At 41.4% G+C, this 23,808-nt stretch overlaps 1 protein-coding gene across 1 annotated transcript in view; it reads left to right on the top strand.

Annotated features, from left to right (window-relative positions):
- Window positions 1-23,808, top strand: part of TG (thyroglobulin) — a gene marked incomplete at both ends in the record, with an annotated part of 165,338 nt that overhangs the window by 77,330 nt on the left and 64,200 nt on the right. The window contains 6 exons of the mRNA XM_082014969.1: window positions 51-185; window positions 1,150-1,314; window positions 3,180-3,402; window positions 7,485-7,578; window positions 12,334-12,493; window positions 17,479-17,678. Coding sequence (XP_081871095.1) covers window positions 51-185; window positions 1,150-1,314; window positions 3,180-3,402; window positions 7,485-7,578; window positions 12,334-12,493; window positions 17,479-17,678 — 977 coding nt within the window. The remainder of the gene's footprint in view (window positions 1-50; window positions 186-1,149; window positions 1,315-3,179; window positions 3,403-7,484; window positions 7,579-12,333; window positions 12,494-17,478; window positions 17,679-23,808) is intronic.

The following is a 23,808-nucleotide window of genomic DNA, read 5'->3' as shown; positions in this document are numbered from 1 at the left end:
TTTTTACTGATTCCTCTAGTTATATTATTTTTTTATGGTTCATTTTACAGATTATTCAGATATATGGCAACCCTTAAATGTGTCTTCTGTTCTTATGGATTCATCCATCTCAAACTTTGAAGTTGTGCACGTTAGTAGAGATATATCCAATGACTTCTCCACTGCCAGAGACTTTTGTCTATCCGGTAAGAAATGGTTATTCATAGCTATACAGAAAATACTGCCTTGTGAGCCTGAAAAACCACGAACAGCCCTCCTCCTACCTTCTGACATAGATACACTGATTTTACTTATTTTTAAAGATTACCCCACTGTTTCTGAATTTGAGAGAAAGCACCTGAAGTCATTTATCTAATGAAAGATACAATAGACATAAAATACCATACAGTGATTGCATAATTTTCACACCTCTTGGACACAGAGATCTCTTACTTCTCCAGGCATTGTACAATTTGGAGAATACTGTAGTGAATAATGAAAGGATGATGTAATTATTTTCTAAAGAACAGTTAAGGGAAGCTCATCAATAAGGGAACTGCTTTACTCAATAGCCTGAATAGAAAGCAGAGGGTCCTTTAACTTCACATGACTGGCAAATCCTCAGTGCTGAAGAGTGGTAGAAATAAGGAGAAGTTCCCACCTGCTGCAGAAGATGGTCCTTGGAATGGTTCCACTTTTTGCAGTAGATGGCCCTCATGAAGGTGAACAGTGTAACTTACTGTTTTTTACCTTTTCCTGTAAATGTTTGAAGGAGTCTTTCTAAAGGAAAAGTGTGGATATCCACCTCTGAGTACAAACTGGGATGAGTGAGAGGATCACTTTTCTTATTCTGAAACCGTTCCCTGGGGCTCCCTGGGGACTGTTTGAATTCAGCTGAGGTCCTCAGTACTTTATTAGAAGATGCTTTTCTCCTCCTAAAACCTACCGGTTCTCTTGCTGTATTGCTCCATTTTAAAGCCAATATAACCTTTTGTCCTTTGGCTATTTTGGAGAATGTTCTGGGAATCTGGGGACATTTATGTCCCATTATTCTGCTTTAGAGCTACTTCATATCTTTGTTGCTTGACCTGTTGTAAAACCTTTCTTTCAAGCATCTTGTAACAATGTCATACAAAATACTCTGCTCTTTTTCTTTGTTTCACCTCACAGTTTGTTCAAAGAACCAGTCATGTACAGTGGTTACACTGGAAATCCAGCCTTCAGCAATAAGATGCCTTTTCTACCCTGATACACAGATGTGCATACATGGCCTGCAAGGGCACAGCTGCTGGGTTTTACTGAAAGAGCCAGCTACATATATCTATAGGAGACAAGGTAAGAACACGCTATGGCTGTGGAGGAAGGAACTCAACTGTGGTACTCTGTACACAATTCCTGTGAATGGAAGAGTGAGGAAATCCTCACTAGACATAAAGAAATATGGATGTCTCCTAGACAATTGTCCGTTGTGGTTTCAGTGGAGTTACAACCAAGTGGGATGGGACAATATCCCCAAATACTTTTTATTAAAATGCATGAAGTCACACTGTTACTGTCTAGTGTTGAAGCAGATGTAATAAAGAACATCTAGTCTATGAAGGATATTTTGGAAAGTACAGAATCATAAAACCAAACAAAAAAACATTAGGAAAGTCCAGCTCCTTCCTTTTCATCTGGAGAAGATATTTCTATATGTTCTTCCTTTTAAACTCTGAGAATAAGACAAGGAGTGTTGAAAACCCACTGTCAATTGAAAGTCTTAATGACCACCTCTGGAGAAAACAAACAAACAAAAGCAAATAAACAGAAAACACTAAACCAAGATGGACTACTATTTTAAAGAAGTGAAAATGATTTAAGAAAGAAATACAAGTTGTATAGACAGGTAAAAATTATATTGTTTGGTTATGTACTTATTTGTTAACTCTAAGTTTTGTTGTTTTTTCCCCTTGATTTTAAAAGATACTTACTTTTCATGTAATACTCATTATTTCTTTTATTAGAAGTAATTCAAAACCAGGTAACAATAAAGGGGAAGGGAAGAAATATTTCCTTTTCTCTTCACTGAAATTTCTGTGAAGAATTGACAAATCAATGAGAACCTTCTAGATTCAAACTCAGTGATGGAAATAGGAGTTTTGTCATGGTCAAGTGAAGCAAAATCACAGACTGATAAAAGCTAGACTTATGTGTTTGTATATTTATGTACAGTTTCAGTTTTAGTCACATGACTTAGAATTTGGTTCCTGCCTATCACATACATTGTTTTAGGAGAGAAATAGTATGAGGTATCATTTAGCTCTGTTTTAAGGTAAGGCATTATTGAAAAACCTCTTCTTTGGATAGATAGCCAAGGATTCAGATAATCCTCATATAAAAAGGAAAGAAATTCGGATCAGACTATAACCCCCCAATCTTTCAGAATTTTCTGCAGAACAAAAAATAAATTCAGATAGCAATTATGTTTGATCTAAAATGTAGATACTGGCATAAGTTCTGTGGAAGAAAACAGCCGTATTCACAATAGAGTGTAATGCAAGATATGGTGATGACCCTCTGGTACCCTACCCGCTTGCATTCCCCTCTCTGGCATGTAGAAAAGCACACATGTGCCTGACTTAAAGTGAGCACTTGCACTGATGATTCCCACTTCAAGAATAGCAGTCCCTACACAGGACTGTATGGAATTTGGACATGGGTTGTGCTTATTACCTTCCGTTGAAGTTCTTCTGTCTTGCATGATGAAGCGGCTACTGGAAAGGTGACAAGTGCAACTCTTCCCTGGTGAGAGCTCAAACCAATGAGCCGTGTGGTTATCTTTCCTCTCTTTGACTTGCTAAAAATGTTTAAAGGTTTAACGTTGTGCTTTTTAGAGCTGGCAGGGTGGGGAAGTCTGAAAATCTCTCTCCCTTTTTGTAGAGATGCTCAGATTTATATTCTAATGTGATGTCTGATCTGGAAGAAATGTTTGAGTAAGGGTTTGGGAAGTTAAATGTTTGTAGCAGCTAACATCTAGGATAGCATGAAGTATTTTATAGGGAGAGAATAACACAAATGTATCTATCTTTCATTTAAAGAAGTGAATTAAACACCAGTTTAAAATTAAGGGAAATGGGATTAATTTTCATTTCTGAAATGATACTAACTTGAAAAAGCAAATTATTTTTCCTCTGTTTCCTCCCCCTCAACCGCCCCAATAGATTTATTCCTGCCCATTTCTGAATCTGATTTAACCCCATCTGTGTACATCCCATCCCATGGAGATCTGATGGGCAAATCCCAGGTGATCCACGTTGGCTCGGAGTGGAGAAATATCAACCAGTTCCTAGGGATCCCATATGCTGCACCTCCCCTTGCAGAGAAGCGCTTCAGTCCTCCAGAACCGTTTGCTTGGGTGGAAATCTGGAATGCTACTGTGGCTCGGTAAGAAACCCCTTTGATCATCTGCAGAAGTGCTTATCCATCCAGGTCTGTGAAATCAGCTAGAGTGATGACCACGATATTCATGTCCTTTCTTGCAAAAGAACCTATAGGGTATGGATTAATACAAGTTTGGGACTTTGTTTAGCAAAAAGAATATTTTCTCCATGTATATGTTAATGCACACAAGCATGTCAAGAAAAAAGGCAGATTCCAGTCCATTGCCTTGAAGCAACACATAACTCCCCATCGACTGACATCTGTCAATCCATTTTCATTTTGAGTATTTATACAGGTATTTATAGTGTTTATACAAATACCTTTTGCTCTAGCTGAGCCATAAATTTGTATTTAATCAAACAGGGGCTATTTGATGCTGATGTGACCAGAAGCTGTGGGCATAATGTAGAAATTCTCTGCCTAGTAGTGTCTAGGAGATCAGGCTAAAGGACCCAGGTAGTCTTTTCTGTCCAAAAGGTATTGAAAGGCAAATACTTAGACAGAAGTACAGAAGTTATAAACATTTTAGGTAACGCTTTAAGAGGAAACAAGGACTAGGAACTGTATTAGCAGATGAGCTAAATTTCTCCTAAGTGTCTAATATTTTCTGTTGGCTGGCCCTGGCTCTCCAGGGCTGTACAGACATCACTGTTCAGTGAGTTTGGGTTGGAGGCACTCTATGGACATACCCTTTGTGTGCATGTTTGTTTTTCATTTAGTCTTGATATGAGTCTTAATTTTGTTGCATTGGGGATCCAAAATGACAAATTGTGAATGTGTATTTCTTAATTAAAGAAAAGAGGGTTTGGGTCACACTACTTCGTGTATCTGTGCTGTGGAACATGTCAGGACAGTGGATTTCTCTTTAACCCCCCCCTTCCCAGCAAATGGAAATGAAACAAGATATGAGAGTGTTTTTAAAGGGTCTTTCTCACAGTGCATCCCAGCTCCACATAATAGAAAGCAAAATACAGAGCAGACAAAACCCGTTTGAGCAAGCCATGCTGCATACGTACAGAGGAAGTTGATACACACGAGCAGGTACCCAATGCATTCCTATCTGTCATGGTTTAGCCCCAGCCGGCAACTAAGCCCCACGCAGCCGCTCGCTCACTCCCCCCTCCCCCAGCGGGACAGGGGAGAGAATTGGGGAAAAAAAAACTTGTGGGTTGAGATAAAAACAGTTTAATAGGACAGAAAGAGAGAAAGAAACAACAGTGATAACAATAATAATACCAACAAAGGAATGTACAAGAACAAGTGATGCCCAATACAGCAATTGCTCACCACCCGGTGATCGACAGCCCGTCCCCGAGCAGCGATTTCCGCCCCCCCGGCCAACTCCAGTTTATGTACTGGGCATGACATCATATGGTAGGGAATATCTCTTTGGCCAGCCTGGGTCAGCTGTCCTGGCTGTGTCCCCTCCCAGCTCCCCGTGCACCCCCAGCCTCCTTGCTGGCAGGGCAGCATGAGAAGCTGGACTGTCCTTGACTGCTCAGCAACAACCCAAAACATTAGCACATCAACAGTTTCTCATCCAAAATCCAAACATAGACTCACGCTAGCTTCTGTGAAGAAAACCAGCTCTATCCCGGCTGAAACCAGGACACTATCAATAAAAAGCAAGGGGAAAAAAATGATAGAAACAAAAAGAGGAGATTGAAGGTGCAAGACAGTCAAAAGGTGACAGTCTGGTGGAAGGACTGAGTGAATTTTCTGTAGAGGGAGTTGCAGAAATCAGAGCTGATAGCTGAGCTTTAGTGACCTGAGTTTCCAAGGTGGCTAATATAGACCTGAGGTCTACTGAGATTCTCTTATTCTTCCAGCCACAGCTGGCCATGCAGTCCTGTTCAGTCCTGGCACTGGGAGTGGTTGTCATGTGGTTGTTGATGAACTACATGAGTTAGCTGATCTGGCCAAGAGCTTACATGGTTAAGCAAATGACAGATTTTGCAAGGGAGCTGGGAGGATGGCACCCTGCAGCTGGACATGAATCACCACCTGCCTTGGTGGAAACACACCCTGAGGCTGCAGATTTAGATACCTATCACTGTGTGGAAGCTGTTTGGTCCTTCCACTACTCAGGATTTGTCTCTAGAAGTGTCTAGCAAAGCCTGTGACACACCGAGTGAAAAGAGATGCAGCATTTTCTTAAGGAGTTGAAAGAGCATCTAGCCTTTGGTGGGCTCATCCTTCAGGTTGTCCCTGAGTTGTGGAGGTGTTAACAGCACCACAGTAGCCATGCAGCCTTATGTACACTGGAGGGATCTGGCGAGATGTGGCTTTTTGTTTCCTCATGCAAAGTGATGTTGGGTTAAGACGCACACCATCAGCTCTTTGTGTCTGCAGCCACTGCGTGGTGTCTGCTAGGACTTTGGTAAGAGCCATCTGCCTCTGTGGACTTTCTTTGAAGACCTGGTGTTGCAATGAGCAGCCTGGCTGAGATTTTCAAAGCAATTTAGGGACCTTAGTTAATCTGCTCCTTTCTCTTGAATTCTCAGTGCTTCCTTAGGCCAAGGAAGGACTTGGCCATTATCTTCTATTATGCATTTAAGGTTAAAAAAGATAATTCCTTGAGCTTAATGCCATGGAGATGCACTTGGAGAATCAGAGGGACCTCACTCTCTCTGTATAGAAAGTGTTGACATATGTATTTTTTAGGATATATATTGGTCTTGCGTAATATTTGTAGACAAGAAATTCACATTAGCATAGTGACATTACTGATAGAAGGGAAATGTTTATTTATCAGCCTGGACCTGATAAAAGACTTAGAAGAAAAAGAAACCAAACAAAACCAACCAAAAAGCCTATCCAGCTGTTGGAGGAGCTGTGGACTTGCCTCAGCAGGTGGCAGCCTTTCCCTGGAGTTGGTCCCAGCATGAGGAGAAAAAAAAAAAAAAAGAAAAAAAATTGCCATGAGCATGGGTAATGATTCCTGCTGCCCTGTGGAAAGCTGTATGATTAATAGTGTTAGACCTGTTGTCCTGGCCGGGTTCCTACCTGGGCATTAGTATTTTGTCTGCCAAAAATTGCTTGAGCAGTTTTGGTTGGCGATGATGTGCTTCTCTATGTCAGTGTAAAAACTACTGAGTGATATCACCATCCTGGGAACCTCCCTTATGGAAAGATTTTGTAGAATTGCATTAAAGCTGGTCCTTTTTGTTGCAGTTTTCTACTAAATTCTGCACACCGTCGGTGTAAAATTTTACACCGACGGTATTAAAAATGATAATTTAGAAATAATTCTTTGAGATATTACTGTCTTTTCAATAGCCTCTTTTGGCTTCTTCCTTAATAAATTGTGATGCTTTTCTATAACTCATTATGTGATATAAATATGGCTGTGAAGTAGAAGGAACTGGCTTCAAAATAGCTTATGTCTGAACTGCAAAAGTCATCCACTTGATTCTTGGAGAGCTCAACCATATGAATCTCATACAGACGATGGCCAGAAAATTATTTTCTGTACGTGGCTGGCTGGCTGAATTCCTATTGAAAAGTTACTTTTAACATTTCTGAGCACTGTTAATGGTCTGCTACGATGCTTAGAGCAAACAGACTTAAAAATGCGTTAACATTTTAAACTTACCATATTTTCCACAGACCGTTAGAAATTAAAGTCAATATAAATAAATGTAGCCCACAGACTATTAGAAATTAAAATAAATAGTTGACATTTCAGCAAAAGAGTGGATTACATAGGTGTGCAGGCAATAGCAGGGGTCTGTGCCTGAGACCCCCCGTCCTGCTCCTCTTATATCTGGTGCTAATTTTGTGCAGTTTATGTAAAGTGTGAGTTTTCTGAAGGCTTATTTTCAAGTTCTAATCTTTTTTAAATGGTGCTGGTTTTCTGAGGGAAGAATTACAGACCTGAAAATACAATGTGTTTTTTGCATTTTTATATGTGTATACAAACCCACGTATTTGTTACTGAGGTATAAGTGGGCATAGTTTTAAATGTGATTCAGATCTATAGATTTAAAGACTGTATAAACTTAATGCATCAAAATGTAAGAAAATAGCAGCAGTGGAAAGAGTACAAGCCTTTTGATTGTAATTTTCTCAATCCGTGTCTCTAGGGCAACTTGTTGGCAGCCAGGAGATGGAGAGGCCCCATCACACTCTGTCAGTGAAGACTGCCTATATCTGAATGTCTTTGTTCCTGCCACCACTGTAAGTAGGAGATGAGTTGAATTATTTTGTAGCTGAGCACTGTGTCTTTTCAAAGCACTTTTAATTGGCATGAATGATTGTTTTTCATGTGGTCTTCACAAAGCCCTGCAAAGTTAAATTAAGCACTCTGTTGTTTGTACTGGTGCAAGAGTATTCCCTGTAGGCTTCCAGGGAGCCGTGTTTGGGTAAGTAGGAGGGTAGAAAATTAAAAAGCTAGAAATAAAAGAGGGACAAAGAGGGAAACAAAACACAAGAACAAAGTGACAGCAAAGGAGGAGAAATTAAAGACTGCGACAGCAATGTCCCTGAAATGAGACTGTTTGTCCAGGAGACGATAACGCAATACAACGTCAACACTACCAGTCAAGCAGCAGCAGATGGGATTATTCACCCTCATCTTTACTGTTCCCCTGTTGACATCTGTGGGAGCTGTTGAAGAATGAGGGTAGCAAGCAATGCTAGATTTGTGCCCAGCCCACAGAGCATACAGATAGATATTTTAAAGATGATGGGGCCAGTGGTACAATCTGAGAAATTGTCATTTGAAAGCTCTTGAATTTCTCATTCTAAACAGATATAAAATAAAGCTTCAAGTTAGAGCCAAGTTTAGATGATTGGCCAAACCCCTGGCAGCTGGGGATAAAGGTGCTGAATAACATGTGACTCCCATCAAAGAGTGGGCCCAGAGCACAGGAACAGAGTTTTTCTTTCCACAGTACTGGTAATTTTCAGAAGGTGACAGTAGGTATAATAGAAATTTATGAGTCTGTCATACTGCAAAGAGCTGGTCTAGCTATGTGACAGCAGCACACAGAGTCCCTTGAAGGTTCTTTTAATCATCAGAAAGACCAGCAATTTTCTCCCTGCAGCACCAGACCGTCATCTTGCCTTGAGTGCAGTCATCGCTTATTGAAAACATCAGGTCACTGTCCCAGGCAGTTTGCCAGATCTGCTTAAGTGCTGCTTTCAAGCAACCTACTTGAAAGCACTGTATTTTCTACTGTCTGATAGACTAAATGGGCTTGTCTTTTCTCCTTAGTGGTACTGAGAACTGGATCCCTCTTGTCTTGTGTAGAGGTGTAAGGTAGAAGTAGGTCCAGTCAAGTCAATCAGTTTCACATGCGCAAGTCTAGCCCAAGAGAGAACCAAAACTTCTGTTTTTGCAGAAGTAGATGGGAGCAGAAGGCATGGCATTTTCCTGTTGCTTTTTGTGGTGAGCTCTATTTTTTACTCACACAGAAAGCCATAGTTATATGTTTTCAGCCCATGGAAAGTTAAATTAACTAGTAAATACTGAATACAAAACCTCCTGGAGAGCAGCGACTGCAGAGGTCGTTCAGCAGCATTTTGAGCCTGAACAAGAGCATGGTGCGGGGACTGCTGCCTGCCACCAAAGGACTCCTTAACTGTCAAGCAGTGAAGAAGGTGAATGACATCACCTCATTTTGCTTCCAAAGCTACGTGTACCGCATAACCCTCCAAATAAAACTGGCACTTCTGAGAGACTTTTTTCCGCCTATAACCATCGCTACCTGTCACACTAGCAAAGTAAAGCTGTGCTTCAGCTTGATTTGCAAAGGGCTCAAATGTAAGATCAAGAGTTGAAATTCTCCACTAAATAAAAATAGAAAGTGCACCTTCTCTCCTCTTGTCCCATCCCCTGCATGTGTTATTCTCATCCTCATTGCATCATCCCTGTTGCACTCAATTCTTTACAGAGCAATATTGTACAGTAGTAAAAGCACTTGATGTTGCCTGGCTCGGTAGAGTTTAAATCTATCCCTGCCAAGTAGCTCATTAAATGTTTTACAGGAGGACAGAGAAGATGATTCTGAATATTATAAAGACTTTCAGACTTCCAGCTGACTTGCAGGTTCCTGCAAGGAACTCCTTGAGGGTTTGCACATGGGACCTAAGCCCCTACAGGTGTGAGACCTGGGGAGCCCAGTGGCTCCATTGTAGAAGACACCCCTGTGCTAGCGAAGCCAGCAGGAGCCATCTGACCATGCCCCAGCTGGAAGTCTTTGCACAGATTTTACACCTCAAAGTGCAACTGTCTGTGTTTTGTTGCTAAGTATGGAGCAAAATGCTGCAATGGGCAGTAGCTATGTGGCAGACATGGCCTGTCTATGAGGAATGTGCTGGCCCCACTCTGCCCAGCATTGGTCCACGTGTGCCCCACTGCAGCTTGGCACTGATGCTGGCGGTGCTGCATCTAAGCCTGGTACCAAGCGGTGGGGGGTGAAGAGACTGACTCCAGCAGGCTTTAGTTAAGGTCCTGTGTTTCTTCTGCCTTGACAGCTCTTTTGCCTCACAGATTTAATTGCAGTGTTTCATTGAATTTGATTGAGAACAAGGCTTAGGGGAAATTCACTTATATTCAAAATAAATTATCCAGCAGCTAATGTATAGTAAAAATACATATATATATAGTAAAAAAATATATATATATATTTGGCGACCAAATATATATATATATAGATAGGTGATATTAAACATCTCATATTGTGAGGCACAGTTCAATTATAGCATGAAAATAATTGTGCGAGGCTGTTAAAACAGCTAATAAGAAATGGGAAGGCAATTATGTTAAATAGCCTTCATCTCCAATGCCCAAATCCATGAGCTCTGAGATTGAAATGCCTTGGGATTAAAACCCTAATTATTTTTCATGATAGTTTACCTTTACATAGGAGAGAGATCTGTATTTGCTTGATGCAGATTAGAAATGGGAAGGCTACATCCAGACACTTGGCATTAGGCGCAGCCCCAGTGCTAAATCTTCCCCCAAATTGCTCCGTATCTGTTGCAGCAGGCTTTGTTTTGCTGTTTTAAACTTTTATTTCCCATCTTTTCCTTTCTTAAGCATTTCATCACTTAGACCATTGCGTACAGTCGCTCCACATAATGTAATATACAACTTACAGGGCAGATGGAGGTCTTGCTGGATAGGTAGGAGATGCCTAGTTAGAAACTCAGGCTTAACCATGCTGAGCTGACAGGATGACGCAGGCTCAGCATCATGTTTAACATCATTTTAGCTGACATGGGCTTGATGTGGTTGTATTTTAGAATGAATTTCCATGTCAACACAGATTCATTCTTTGTTCCATCCCCCCATGTCTCTCTCTGCTGCATGCAGTGCAGAAATGGGAACCGGGGACAAGACACTGTGAATTGGGCAATTTCTATTCAGGAGCAGAAGTTCCTGAGAGTGAGCAGCATGTTTCAGTGCTTGTAATTTCTGGGGTTTTCTTGGTAACATTGTGTTCACGAGAAGCCTCTGAAGTGATTCTCAGATAGATAAGTGAGGAGCACACACAGTTAAGGGCAACTGAGGGGACTTCGCCTCCTATCCTGTCATTTTGCAGGAGGCTGCAACCATCACTTCCCTGCCGCTTCTCCTGTAGAGACAGTTTCTGCTGGAGACATCCTGTGCCAGAGCAGATGGGACTGTTGTGTTTAGCTAAGCTCCATCCAGAAAATAACAGCAACAGAGCCCAATACCCTCTAGCTGCAGGGAAAAACAAACCTCAGACGTACTGTGATGCTGCTGCAGGGGACACCAGCCCTTCTTTGAAAAACACCACCATCTACCAAAGCAGAAAGAGGGATGAATTGGTGTGTGTGACCTGCTGATCAGCAGAGGAGAGAGGAGCCTCCTTCAGGAGGGTCCCGAAGTGGGCAATAGGACATGAAAGTGCTGAACGGAAAATCGAGATTACACTCTGAAAAAACCTTTCTAGTATTTGGAGCAGGTTATTCTGCTTTTTGCAGCGGGAAAGGAGAAAAAAAAAAAAAGGGAAAAAGCCAAAAGAAAACCCCTTCATATGTTTCACTGGTATTTCTTCTAAGTGTCATCTTGACAGAGCTGTAATCTGCTGGTAAATGCTGAGGTATCCTGGGTAGTTCTGCTTTTGTGCTGGTCACGCAGCGGCAGCTCTGCTGTTTGTGCAGAGAGAGTCCACCCAGATGTGGTGCTCCTTTGAGAAAAAGCCTCCATTTCTGCACAAAATTGGGTAGCTCTGCAAGGAGTGGTAATATGGGCACCAGCTTCTTCCCATCCTGGGAGTCCTGCTGTATTCTCTGGGGCAGACCCCCTCTGTGCTTCATGGGAGGTGAGTCTCTCCCATGCTGAGATACAGTCCTCTCTGCAGGACTCCTCTATATAACTAGTAGAGGAAAACCTCCATGTGGGGTGAACAGGCAAGGAGGAGCTCTTGTCAAATGAGATTTTTTAGGCTAGCCAGTATTTAAACACTGAAGACTGGAGAGTAGGAAGTAGCTCTGCACAGCTATTGAGTTAGTCCCGCTGAAGATGAAACAACCCAAGAGGCCTTTTTCTTCTCCTGTTTCCCACTTGTTTCAGCTTTTCCCACTTGTTTCAGCTTTTCCCACGGGTTTGTGCAAAGTGGACATGTTACACCAAAAGCAAGCCCACCACATGCTCAATGGCCAAGTCAGTAGGAGGGTTCTGCCTTGAGCTAACCTGGTAGAGTTGTTGGCTGGTGGAACACAGTGGTGCCATTAAATCTTATTTATGCTGGACATAGTGTCCTCTTTAATGGTATATAGGTCATTGTGGATAATTCAGCCCTAGAATTCTAGACAGATGGCCAGATAGCCACTCATTATGGCCACTGTTAAAGAGCTATGAATGGCTTAGATGATGTTAGTGGGTAAGATGCTTGTGTTCTCATCAGTGACCTGCAAAAGCAGTTGGCTACAGAAATATTAACCTGGTTGTCACAACAGGTCAAAAATATGTCAGCGCTGCTGTTCTTCCACAATGGAGGGAGTTACAACGCTGGGGCGGAAAAGACAGCCATAGATGGATCATACCTAGCTGCCGTCAGTAACGTCATTGTTGTGACAGCGAACTACCGGGTCGGTGTTTTTGGCTTCCTTAGTACTGGTAAGTCATGGATTTCTAGAACAAACACAACTATAGACAAAATTGCATTCTGTAACACCTGTGTTTCTGATTTTTTTTTTTTTAAAAGGTAAGTTATTTTTTAAAGTTGAGGAACCTGTATCTTTCACTGTTTTTGGGGGAGAAATGGCCAAGAAGTGATGGGCACTTGATCTGAAGAGAAAGGAGAGAGACTGGAGGCAAAGGGACAAGAACAAACAGGGATAAGATCAAACAAAACCCAAGCATCTATATCAAAGCACTGGCTGGACTTCTGTTTGCAGATGAAACTGTGGATATTGGGTTTTGCAGACGCACATGAAAATAGGTTAGGCATTAAAATTCCTGCTAATGTCAGTGGCCTGTCATTGTGGATATGGTTTGCAATGTCTCCAACTTCCAGCTGTTCCATCTGTGGAATTTTGTTAATGCTTGATTGTGCCCATGTCAGCATGCCGAAGAGGCAGAGAGGGATGACTGCAGGTTAATGGTAAGAAGGACATGAGTGTATGGAAAGTACAGCACAAAGACAGTTGGTTGGTCCCTCAGTAATTCAACCTGATGTCTCCTCTGAAGGACTTGGCATGTTTAATTTGAATTCTCTTAGCCCCTTTTACTGTCCTGGATGTGACTGCACGTTCGCGTGTTCTGTGCTTGCATCCTTTCCCCCTATGCTAGTGTAAAGAATGCTTTTGCTCTCCTATTGCCTCCTAATACCAATTGCGATTAAAAATTATATAAATTCCTGTTACATACAGGATTTTATCTTGTGCAAAGAGGCATGTACACATGAAAAAGCACATTCACATCTCCCTAAACCTTTGGTTTTGGGATTGTTTTTTTTTCATGTTGTCATTTATTAGATTTGCCTGTTTAAGCAACTAGGGAACACTTTTCTTTCTACCATCTTTCAATTCTGTCTGTGGTTGGGGAATTTAAGGTAGAGAGCCATGGAGAGAAAATGCAACAATCACAAGTGGAGCTCTGGCTCCATCGGTCTTGTGGCAATCCTTGGTCTCTCTAGTGGGTATTTTAGTACCTTTATAACCTTTAGGAGGTTATATTTGCCATGTTTGCAAATACAGGACCTACATACTTTGCCTCATGATTCTTTTGAGTATTTACTGCTAGTGATGCTGGGTGGATTTTGCCTAGTCTGGGGCTATAGCTGCAACTATGGGTTATTGTTTCCTTCCTCTGTTGTGCAATTTTGTTCAAAGCTCACTCCCAGCAAAGACTGTTTTTCATTCAGTAACTAGAGACCTGGCACTACAAACTCCTTACTCATTTAGATATGAGGTTGGTAACAGGTGTATCTGGGGAAAGAATCATTGTTTTCACCAGTGCAAACCCGATGCTTATGAAAGTGATACCGTGGCTTCATTTTATCTAGAGCCTAATGCAGCGTGGATACTTGCTGTGCAAGTTCCATTATGCAGCCCTGCCCACGCGTTACCCATTAACCTCCTTCAGCCCTGTGAATCTCACCCAGCCTTCTTCCTAAGTGGAAACTGGTAGCTGGGCTGAATATTGTATAGCAGTATTTATATGATGGCCCATAATTTAGGGATCAGAAAAATTCTCCAGGCTCTTTTTCATAGGCATCTGCACACATGTCCCAAAAAGTCAGGTCATGAGCTGAATGTACCTGAATTTGCATTGGTACAAACCTTCAAATAGAGGTGATTTATTACCAGTAGGGAGTATTCGGAGGCCCTCTCCTTCTCTGTGCTGCAGCCAGGGACAAGTGCAGTCTTTCCTGGCCTCTTCCCCTGGGGGAAACCCTTGGTGTGCATTTGGGAAAATCCTGTTGCTCCAGAGGTAACTGGAGCAAGTAGGAAAAGTTCTTTGCAAGAGTCACTGGAGCAGACTAAATACCACATTCATAGGAATCCCTTAAAATTCCTTCGGTGCCACACTCCTGTCTCCCTTATATCCCCTTTAGTCCATGTGGTGATGAGCTGTCTGTATATCTGCACCGGGCTCCCTGTCAGCATGGGTTTTCAGTCATACCCATTCTGGTGAGCAATGCTCCCACTGCAAGATCTATTCTTTGCTCCACCACAGGTTGGTAGAGTACCTCTGGCTCCTTCTGTACATGACCAGTAGCCACTGGGGATTTTCAGTGAAGGTTATCAAGCCGGGTCAAACACTATAAAGTTTTTTCTCAAGACTCAAATGATATTCCAGTGATGTTTCCGTTCTTACTGAAAGACTTGGAGAAATCCCGGTCCTTTGGAAGTTTTGCCATCAGTTTCAAAGGGGGCAGGATCTCACCCTTAGGACTGTGAGGACATTAGCAGCAGGACTGTTAGAAGGCCCTGAAGTTACAAACAAAAGTGAGCAACACCAGTTTCGTTGTCCAACTAAATGCTCAACCCTCTCATGTTGACTTGTTATAAATTGCAAAACTAGAAATGAAGATGTTAAATGGAGATTTTGGGGGAGGAACAGTAGTGAAAACAACAGAGTTTCTTTTTTTTGTGGGGTTTTTTTTTTTGTTAGTTGTTTTGCTGTTGTTTTGGTCTTTCATTGTCAGGACTTTTGCAAGCAGTGAAAGAGCTCTTATTCTTCTAAGTATATAGGATGTTTAATTTAATTTGCTATTACCCATTAATGTTGCAAAAAGTGATGCACATTCTTACTAGTGCTTTTACCTCTCACTTTGCACCCAGAAAAGTTAAGGTGAATTGCTAGTGATACAGATGGCAAGAGTATGGAGAAGACAGTCATGTCTTTAGGCCTGATTCTTTTAAGAGTCCATGAAGTCATATAAAACAGGATGACTTTATTCTTAAATTTAACACTATTGTTGTTCTCCGGTTTGGTAATAATAGAAATGCATATGTTTGTCATTGTTTGCTTCCTTCTGGTCACCATTTTGTTTTCATTCTCCTGTGGTCCCCAGGAATGTGATCTTTTCCCGCAAAAAAAACACTTATGAGATTTTTATCCAGTCCTATCACTCAAGCAGTGGAAAAGATTCCTGGCAGACGTTTCGTTTGGTCTAACTACTGTGAATGTCTGTGCATGCATCTGTTCGCCAGTGTGGTGCATTTCACAGCCTGACTGAGGTTTTTGCCAGGGCAGAAGGAACTGGTTATATTTCCTTCCTCGGTCTTGTTGTTTAGTATACCGGTAATGAGGCACGTTGTGTGGCTAAAACATTTACATGGATTTCACTTTCTCTGGGGAGGTCTCATGAGGCATGCAGCAAGCCCTTGAAATGAGATTTCCTTTTTAACAGTGTAGAGTGGGTTTACTGCTGGACTGAGAACCCTGGGAACTGGTCATGGTGTGCAGAAAAAAACTAAAAATCCCCTAAAAACTAAAACAGGGAAAGTTTTTTCCTCCATTACTTCACTGGCTTGGCCTGATCATCTGAAACTATGGGTGTAGATGGAAGGTTGTAGTTTCTGGAGCCATTTTGTTCTTGGCTGTCCCACTCAAAGGGCACTCATGGTGATGGCTATTATGATGTGTGTATCTGTAACATCTGCAAGGCTATCAATAGTCTGGTCTCCTCTATATTCTATTCTGCTGCTTAAATAGGTCTCTATGATACCTCAGTAATTCATCATCAAGTCCAACCGTCAACCCGACACCACCATGCCCACTAAATCATGTCCTGAAGTGCCACATCTACACATTTTTTGAACACCTCCAGTGATGATGACTCCATCAGTAGATGGAGTAGACAGTAGAATAGAAGTAGACAGTGAATAATCATTTTCTATTCCTTTCTTAGGGACTGTGTAGGAATTACTTATTTCTGCTTTTGTTGATATAAAATTAAGCTTGCCTAAGGGTTTGCATAATTAGATGCTTTCAGCATTAGTTTCCTATTAATCAAAGTATCAGGTTACCACTGATTAGCATTGAAAAGAAAGCAGTCTTTTCAGTGGTGATAGCTACGCATGGAGAGTACATGATTAATTATTTTTCTCTTGTTTTCATGGGAACAAATATTTGAATACATGTAATTCAGATCTCTATCAGTTAGGCACAGCTCAATCTCAAAGGATGTATATTGAGATATTATAGATTATAAAATAGTATTTGTATGTGTGTAAAGAAATGAAAGATGATGTGACTTATAAATGATTGGTTAGGCAGGTAAGTGTAGAAGGGATCTAGGAAGCAGAAAGATGCAATTAGGTATACTCCAGGGAAACAGTCGATTGCATTTGGCAAACACACTGATTTTTTTGTTTGCTTTTAATTAATTTTAAGATCAAGCTATTTATTTAGAAAAAGAATCTCATGGCCTCAATTTATGGGTACTTGAGCCTCGATTTATGTCTCCTGCCATGAGATGTCCAAATTAAGACTAGAATTCGAATTGTTATTTTCCTATAATCGGGACAGTCAATTAGGCACCTCCAAGGCTGCATTTGGAAGAACCACTAATTATATTAGCTTTCTATGTATTTCTTGTATTTTTATTAGCTTGCTCTGGTCTTGTAATGAAATACACTAATGCTATGTTATGGGGCTTGTATAAAAAACTCCTGCAGAATGGTATCTGGAGAAAGAGTTGATCAGATGTTTTTGAAAGTACTGAAAATTAATCAGAGTAATATTTAGTTACTCTTAGTTGCATCCTAGCCTAAGTATTGGTGCAGACCGCAGAGCCCTCTACTCTGGCTTTGCATCATGCTTATGATATGAAACTTTTGGTTATTTGGGTAGGGAAGTCTTCAAAGTATCTGATTATTTCAAGGGATTAATGAATTAATGATGGTAATAATGAATTAATACATGGTAACTATAGCACTGAATTCTAGCTCTTTTAAATTCTTGGAGTGGTCAAAGCTGAAATGGAGTCTATTAATATAGTCATGACTTTATAAAAGACTTCAGGCTTTTAAGCTCCGGTGTCAGTTTTGTCAAGGTTCAGCTGCAGGAGCTGCTAAAAATGTAACATTAATAAAAACTTAAAATGTTTAATTTTAGTTCTTTTCAGACTTACTTATTTTCCACAATAGGTTCTCCTGAGGCGAGAGGAAATGCTGGCCTTTTGGATCAATTGGCAGCTTTGAAGTGGGTGCAGCAGAACATCGCTAGCTTTGGAGGAGATCCAAGCCAGGTTTCTTTAGGAGCCGACCGTGGCGGGGCAGACGTTACCAGCATTCACCTGCTCACAGAGGCAGCAGATATGGACCTCTTCAGGAGGGTGTTGTTGATGGTAAGTCCCATTCCTGCCACTTCAACTTCATTGTGAAAGTTTGTTGTTACAGATGTGAGGATGTTGCAGGGTGTGGGTGCCGTTTTTATTTCATCCATACCTTGGCAGCACTAATAGGGCTGTTATTTCTATGGTTATTTTTCATCTCACCTGTGACTGCCGTCTCCAGGAGCTGGGTGCTTCACAAGGATGTTCGAGAAACGCACTTTGGTGTTTGATTTAGTCATAGTAAGAATCTGGTTTTTGTCACTGTGGTTTTTTGTGTGTTATATAAATAGTCATGTTTCATAACTGGCAGGTACAACAGGTTCGTTTCCATTCCATAAATACGGTTGTTGATCAGCAGTTTTTAAACTCTAAAACCGATGAGCCAAACATCCGCATGTTTGAAGTATCCAATTTTTTTATCTGATCTCATGACGGATTTCATTAAAAAGCAAAAATAAGTTTCAGAGAGTGAGTAAAAATCCCGTTACCCACGGGCTTGTTTGCTGTCAGCCGGGACCATTTTCACAGTCACCCCAAATGATCTGTATTTTTACATCCCTTCCCATGTCAAATCTCAGGACTTTGAGGTCAAGCTTTGTCAGCTTCGATAATACCATTGATCTTTACAGGCTCAGATGAGAGTAGCATGCTCTGAAATGAGGCTTAATCTTCAGTGGAGGTTTATAAATCCAGCAGAAATGGTATTTGGACAAAATGCTTTCTCTGCTAGCAGTGTTCACTTGGAAACATGAGCAGAGGAACAGAATTTTTGGTCCAGGAAACATAGGACCCAATTAAATAAAATCTTGCCCTGAAATAATTTACTCTATTATTTGATTTTTTTTTCCCAGTGTCTCCTTGCTCCAGTAAACATACTTTGCCTTTTGCATCCCCATGTCTCAATAAGACTAAGATTATTTTAATTGTATCACTCTCGTGGAGAAGGCAAAGGAAACTGTTGAAAATTGCTGTTCAGTATTGCGTCATTCTCAGATAATTCCTCACACAGTTCCTAGATTTTACCTCAGCTCTTGGCATAGCAGTTAATTTTCTAAAAGGCACGGAGTCCTTTGCTGTCAGAGTACAGTTTCTTCTTACTCTTTCACTGAATTTCCAAACCCTTTACTGCCATGGCTCAGGATGGGGTGAAAGATGGAACAGGGTACAGTGCAATTTACCAGTTGAGCAGCTGATGAAAGGGAAATGCAGGGACCTCTTTGCTTATCATTATTGCTGGAATGTAGTTCCATATTACATCTTTTCTTTTATAAAATGAGGTTTGGATTCCTTCTTTCTCCTGCAGCAGGACATCGAATACTGAAAAACAGTGGCAAGTGCAATGAGCAGTCAGGTGCATCAGTGCTTCCCACTATTCTAGTGTTTGTTACAATTTTCTTCCTGGGGACTGTGCAGACCACTGACTTGTCAAAAGCAGGATCTCCACGTATTTCAAAGTAACGTTAAGTATGTATCCTCACAGTTTCATGGTGGATTTAATTTTCTTGTGAAATACGCTGATAAAATAAAAAGTAAGCAGGAATGGCAGTGGCTTAAGAATATACTATATCTTTTATTGTGTGCAGTATAGTGATGGAGAATGCAACTGTTGGCTTACTCAGATTTCTCAGCTAGATCTGTAAAGGGATGTATCTTGTTTTTGTTCCAAGACACCAAAATCATTGCGTACTTTTAATTTTACTGTAAGAAAAGGAGGTGCACACAGACTAAGAATCATGAAACTGAGAATATATACCAGGTATAGCTTTCCTGAGGGAAAATCCCATGAAGCAAAACAGCTTTTCTGCAAAAGTTAGTTTTGCTTTCCTTGTTTGGATCTTTGTCACACAACAAAAAAAATACTGTTTCTTAGCATGCAGAGAGGTGTGATGTATGAAGCCTTCTCTACAAGAAGGCGTGTACCTGAAATAGAAAAATGCTTTTGAGTTTCCTATGTCAGCTCTATAATAGATTTTGTTTGGAACACATCTGAAAAGAGATTGTACAAAATCAATGTAAAGCTGACATGAGGACTTTTTATCACATTTCATCCTTCAGTAGTATGATCAGAAAAAAGTAGTCTCAGTAATTATGGTCTTGTTTTAAATTATTTAAGAGCATTAATATGGTGTTTGACTTCATCTTTTGTTTAACTGATTTATCTACCAGTGTAATTTTGATGTAGAAGAGTGGATCAATGGTATGGATTGCCTCCGTCTCTTGCAGGAGGCTGTGGAGGTCAGATATTAGTTGTCCCATCCCAGCATTCCCTGGTGGGTGTCAGGAAGAAAGCTCCCAGGCTTCCTCCACCCAACACAAGGGAAGACACAAGGTCCCTCCTGGCCATGAGAGCAAGTCAACTGATGGTGGAAAGAATAGATTCATTTCGCTACTGAAACCTACTGCAATTGGGTACAGGGATGTCTGACATGGACCATAAATATCCTTGATCTTAGGATCAGCTACCCTTTAGATCCCCTTCCTTCCCCCTTTTCACAGAATCACAGAATCTTTGGGTTGGAAGGGACCTTTAAAGGTCATATAGTCCAACACCCCTGCAATGAGCAGGGACATCTTCAACTCGATCAGGTTGCTCACAGCCTCATCCAACCTGAGTTGGAATGCTGCCAGGGATGGGGCATCTACCACCTCTCTGGGAAACCTGTTCCACTGTTTTACCACCTTCATTGTCAAAAATTTCTTCCTTAGATCTAGTCTAAATTTGCCCTCTTTTAGTTTAAAACCATTATCCCTTGTCCTATTGCAACAGGACCTACTATAAAAGTCTGTCCCCATCTTTCTTCTAAGCTCCCTTTAGCTACTGGAAGGCTGCAAGAAGGTCTCCCCAGAGCCTTCTCTTCTCCAGGCTGAACAACCCCAACTGTCTCAGCCTGTCCTCACAGCAGAGGTGTTCCATCCCTCTGATAATTTTTGTGGCCTCCTCTGGATCTGCTCCAACAGGTCCGTGTCTTTCCTGTGCTGAGGGCTCCAGAGCTGGAGGCAGGACTCCAGGTGGGGTCTCACCAGAGTGGAGTCAAGGGGCAGAATCACCTCCCTCGCCCTGCTGGCCACAATTGTTTGGATGGAGACCAGGAGATGGTTGGCCCTCTGGGCTGCGAGCACCCATTGCCAGATCGTGTCCAATTTTTCATCCACCAGTACCCACAAGTCCTTCTCAGTGGGACTGCTCTCAATACCTTCATCCTCCAGCCTGATACTGGGGCTTACCCCATCCCAGGTGCAGGACCCTGCACTTGGCCTTGTTGAACCTCACAAGGTTCACACAGGCCCATTACTCCAGCTTGTCCAGGTTCCTCTAGATGGCATCCCGTTCCTCAGGTGCGTCAACCGCACCGCTCAGCTTGGTGTTGTCTGCAAACTTGCTGAGGGTGCACTTGATCCCACTGTCTATGTCATTGATGAAGATATTAAAGAGTACTGGTCCCAGTATGGACCCCTGAGGGACACCACGCATCACTGATCTCTATCTGAACATTGAGCCATTGACCACGACCCTCTGGGTGCGACCATCCAACCAATTCTTCCTCCACCCAACAGTCCACCCATCAAATCCATCTCTCTCCAATTGAGAGAGAAAGATGTTCTAAGGGACCCTGTCAAAGGCCTTACAGAACTCCAGAGAGATGACATCCATAGCGCTTCCCTTGTCCACTGATGTGGTCACTCCATCATAGGAGGCCATTAGGCTGGTTAGGAAGGACTTGCCCTTGGTAAAGCCCTGCTGGCTGTCTTGCATCACCTCCCTGTTTTCCATGTGCCTTAGCATAGCTTCCAGGAGGAACTGTTTCATGATCTTCCCAGGTACAGAGGTGAGGCTGACAGGTCCTCAGGGAACTTTTCCCATCTCCCTTTTTTTCCCCTTTACCCCATTCCCTCTCAAGCAAACCAACCACCTCTGATTACTACTTCTCCATTGGTCCCAGTTTTGCTACATCTTTACCCAAATTTGGTATTTTTGATATTGTTTCTTAGGTAATCTCAGATTTGTATAGAACCACATAGGTGCTGTTGGCCCTTGAAAGACCGTGCTTCCCAAAAGGTCCCTCATAGAGTCTTTTAGTTATCTGTGAGAAATGGCCAGCCCTCGCAGAATTTTCCCATAACCATCTGTGAAATCCAGCCATCCCTTATGGCACAATTCATAAGTTTTTGTCACTTTCTCATGTTGTTACTGTGAGGGTGATCGAGCGCTGCCACAGGTTGTCCAGGGAAATTGTGTAGTATCAATCCTTGGAGATATTCAAAAGCCATCTGGAAACAGTCCTGGGCAACCAGCTCTAGGTGGCCCTACTTGAGCAGGGGGGTTGCACCAGGTGATCTCCAGAGGTCCCTTCCAACCTGAACTGGTCTGTGATTGTGTGAACCTGTCGTTATCAGAACATGTCTTATCCCCTTCCCACAGAGCATATTCCAAGTGCTGCCCAGTTAAAGGGAGTGTTGGATTCTTTTGTTGCATTCCATCAAAGATACCTTCTGGCAGCATCATTGCAAGACTGGGTGTTTGTACTAGTTGCACACTAAGTTTTCCATTTTCTAAAAGCAAGGAAAAGTAACTACTGGATATTATTTTAATTAATAAATACATCATGACTTAGAAATCTATCATGCTCCTCATACACTGGTTAAAATGCAGTCATCGTAACACATTAATGATCAGTAACAATAATGAGATTATACAAACATAGAGTTCCTGAGTTCATTTTCCTTTGTGGTGTTCAGTGTTTATCAGCCAAATTACATTCCCCCTTTAAGTTCTGAAATATGTTTAATTAGGCTGGGAACTATTTTGATCTCTGAATCTCTCCTGCTAGTGCAAATCATCTCTTACAAGATCTAAAGACCACAACTATTTTTGCTACGAGGTATTTACGGAGGAAAAGAAAAAATATAAACCAAATTTTCTATCTCGCCATACCTTCATTACTCAAATTTGTGCAAAAAAGTATGACAGAATATCAGATTCAAAAGATCTCAAATTGAGAACATAGATTGCAGCATTTTACACACCTAGATGTGACTATTTGATTTAGAAAGCAATCACAAATCAGGTTCAAAGGACCATGCTCCTTTATAACTTAGCAAAGAATACATGTATACAAAAGAATTCTCTAATCTGTGAAATTTCAGATGACCCAGTTAGAAATCTTTAAGCAATTTAATGAAATGTGTCATTGCTATTTGACATAAGTCTCTTCAGACAAGAAATTCAGAAATCTCTTTAGCATCCACTGTTACTGATTTGCTCTCTTAGTTTAATTATATTTAAAAAGCTGCTATTAATATAAATATTATACATAAATATGGGGGTGCCTTCAGGAGATAAGGTTAAAATCTGGTTGTCTACACATAACAGGTCACACATTTGCAAGCCTACCTTTGCAGTTAGGCAAGTTATTACCACATTTTACTTTTCACTTAAAAAGCCCACTTTATTCTCTGATGCATGTCTGCTAGACTATGAGCAGCTGAGCTATGCTTTCGTATATACCTGTACTCCCATCCCAGGGCTAAGCAGGAACCTCTCAGTCAGTTAAGCCTACTCTTAGTTTTGTGACCTTTTTGTGACACTGAAGGCCATTACCAGCAGTTGAATTAAATGCCACTTGGGAAGTCAATGATTTTAATTTTTTTCCCCTAAAAAGTAAGAATGACAGAAATATGGAGTCAATATAATCTGGTGGCTCTTGCATTCCAGATGTTGAATACTCTTTCAGGGTTATTGATGGCTTTCTGACCCACTGTCAATGACAGTGAATGATTCTATATGGAGAAGAAAAAGGCTCCTTTTCTCAGCATAAGTAGGTTCTGTAAAGATGGTTTTCAGCCTTGTGGAGAAGACTAGAGTAAGACTTAAATTAAGTTCTTCAGCTGTAGTTAGTCCTTCCCTATGCAATCACCTTTGTGCAGTGGTGGGCATCACCCTCACTGAAGGGTCATCTGCCTCGCTTGGCTCTTGACTTAGAGTCTATCAGTTTATCCTGCTTGTGAGCAGGTTCTAATTTCAGGTGTACTGGGGATGTTCCCAGCATATGCCATGGCTGAGAGACCACCCTTAATAAGGTCTCTGGTTAACATTCAGAAGAAGAAATGCAGAAGCATTGCCAGCATTTGATCATCAGTTGGT

The sequence above is a fragment of the Phaethon aethereus genome, assembly GCF_964289735.1.
Source record: "Phaethon aethereus genome assembly, chromosome: 2".
Classification (NCBI taxonomy): domain Eukaryota; kingdom Metazoa; phylum Chordata; class Aves; order Phaethontiformes; family Phaethontidae; genus Phaethon; species Phaethon aethereus.
This window is presented reverse-complemented; position numbering and strand designations above follow the sequence as displayed.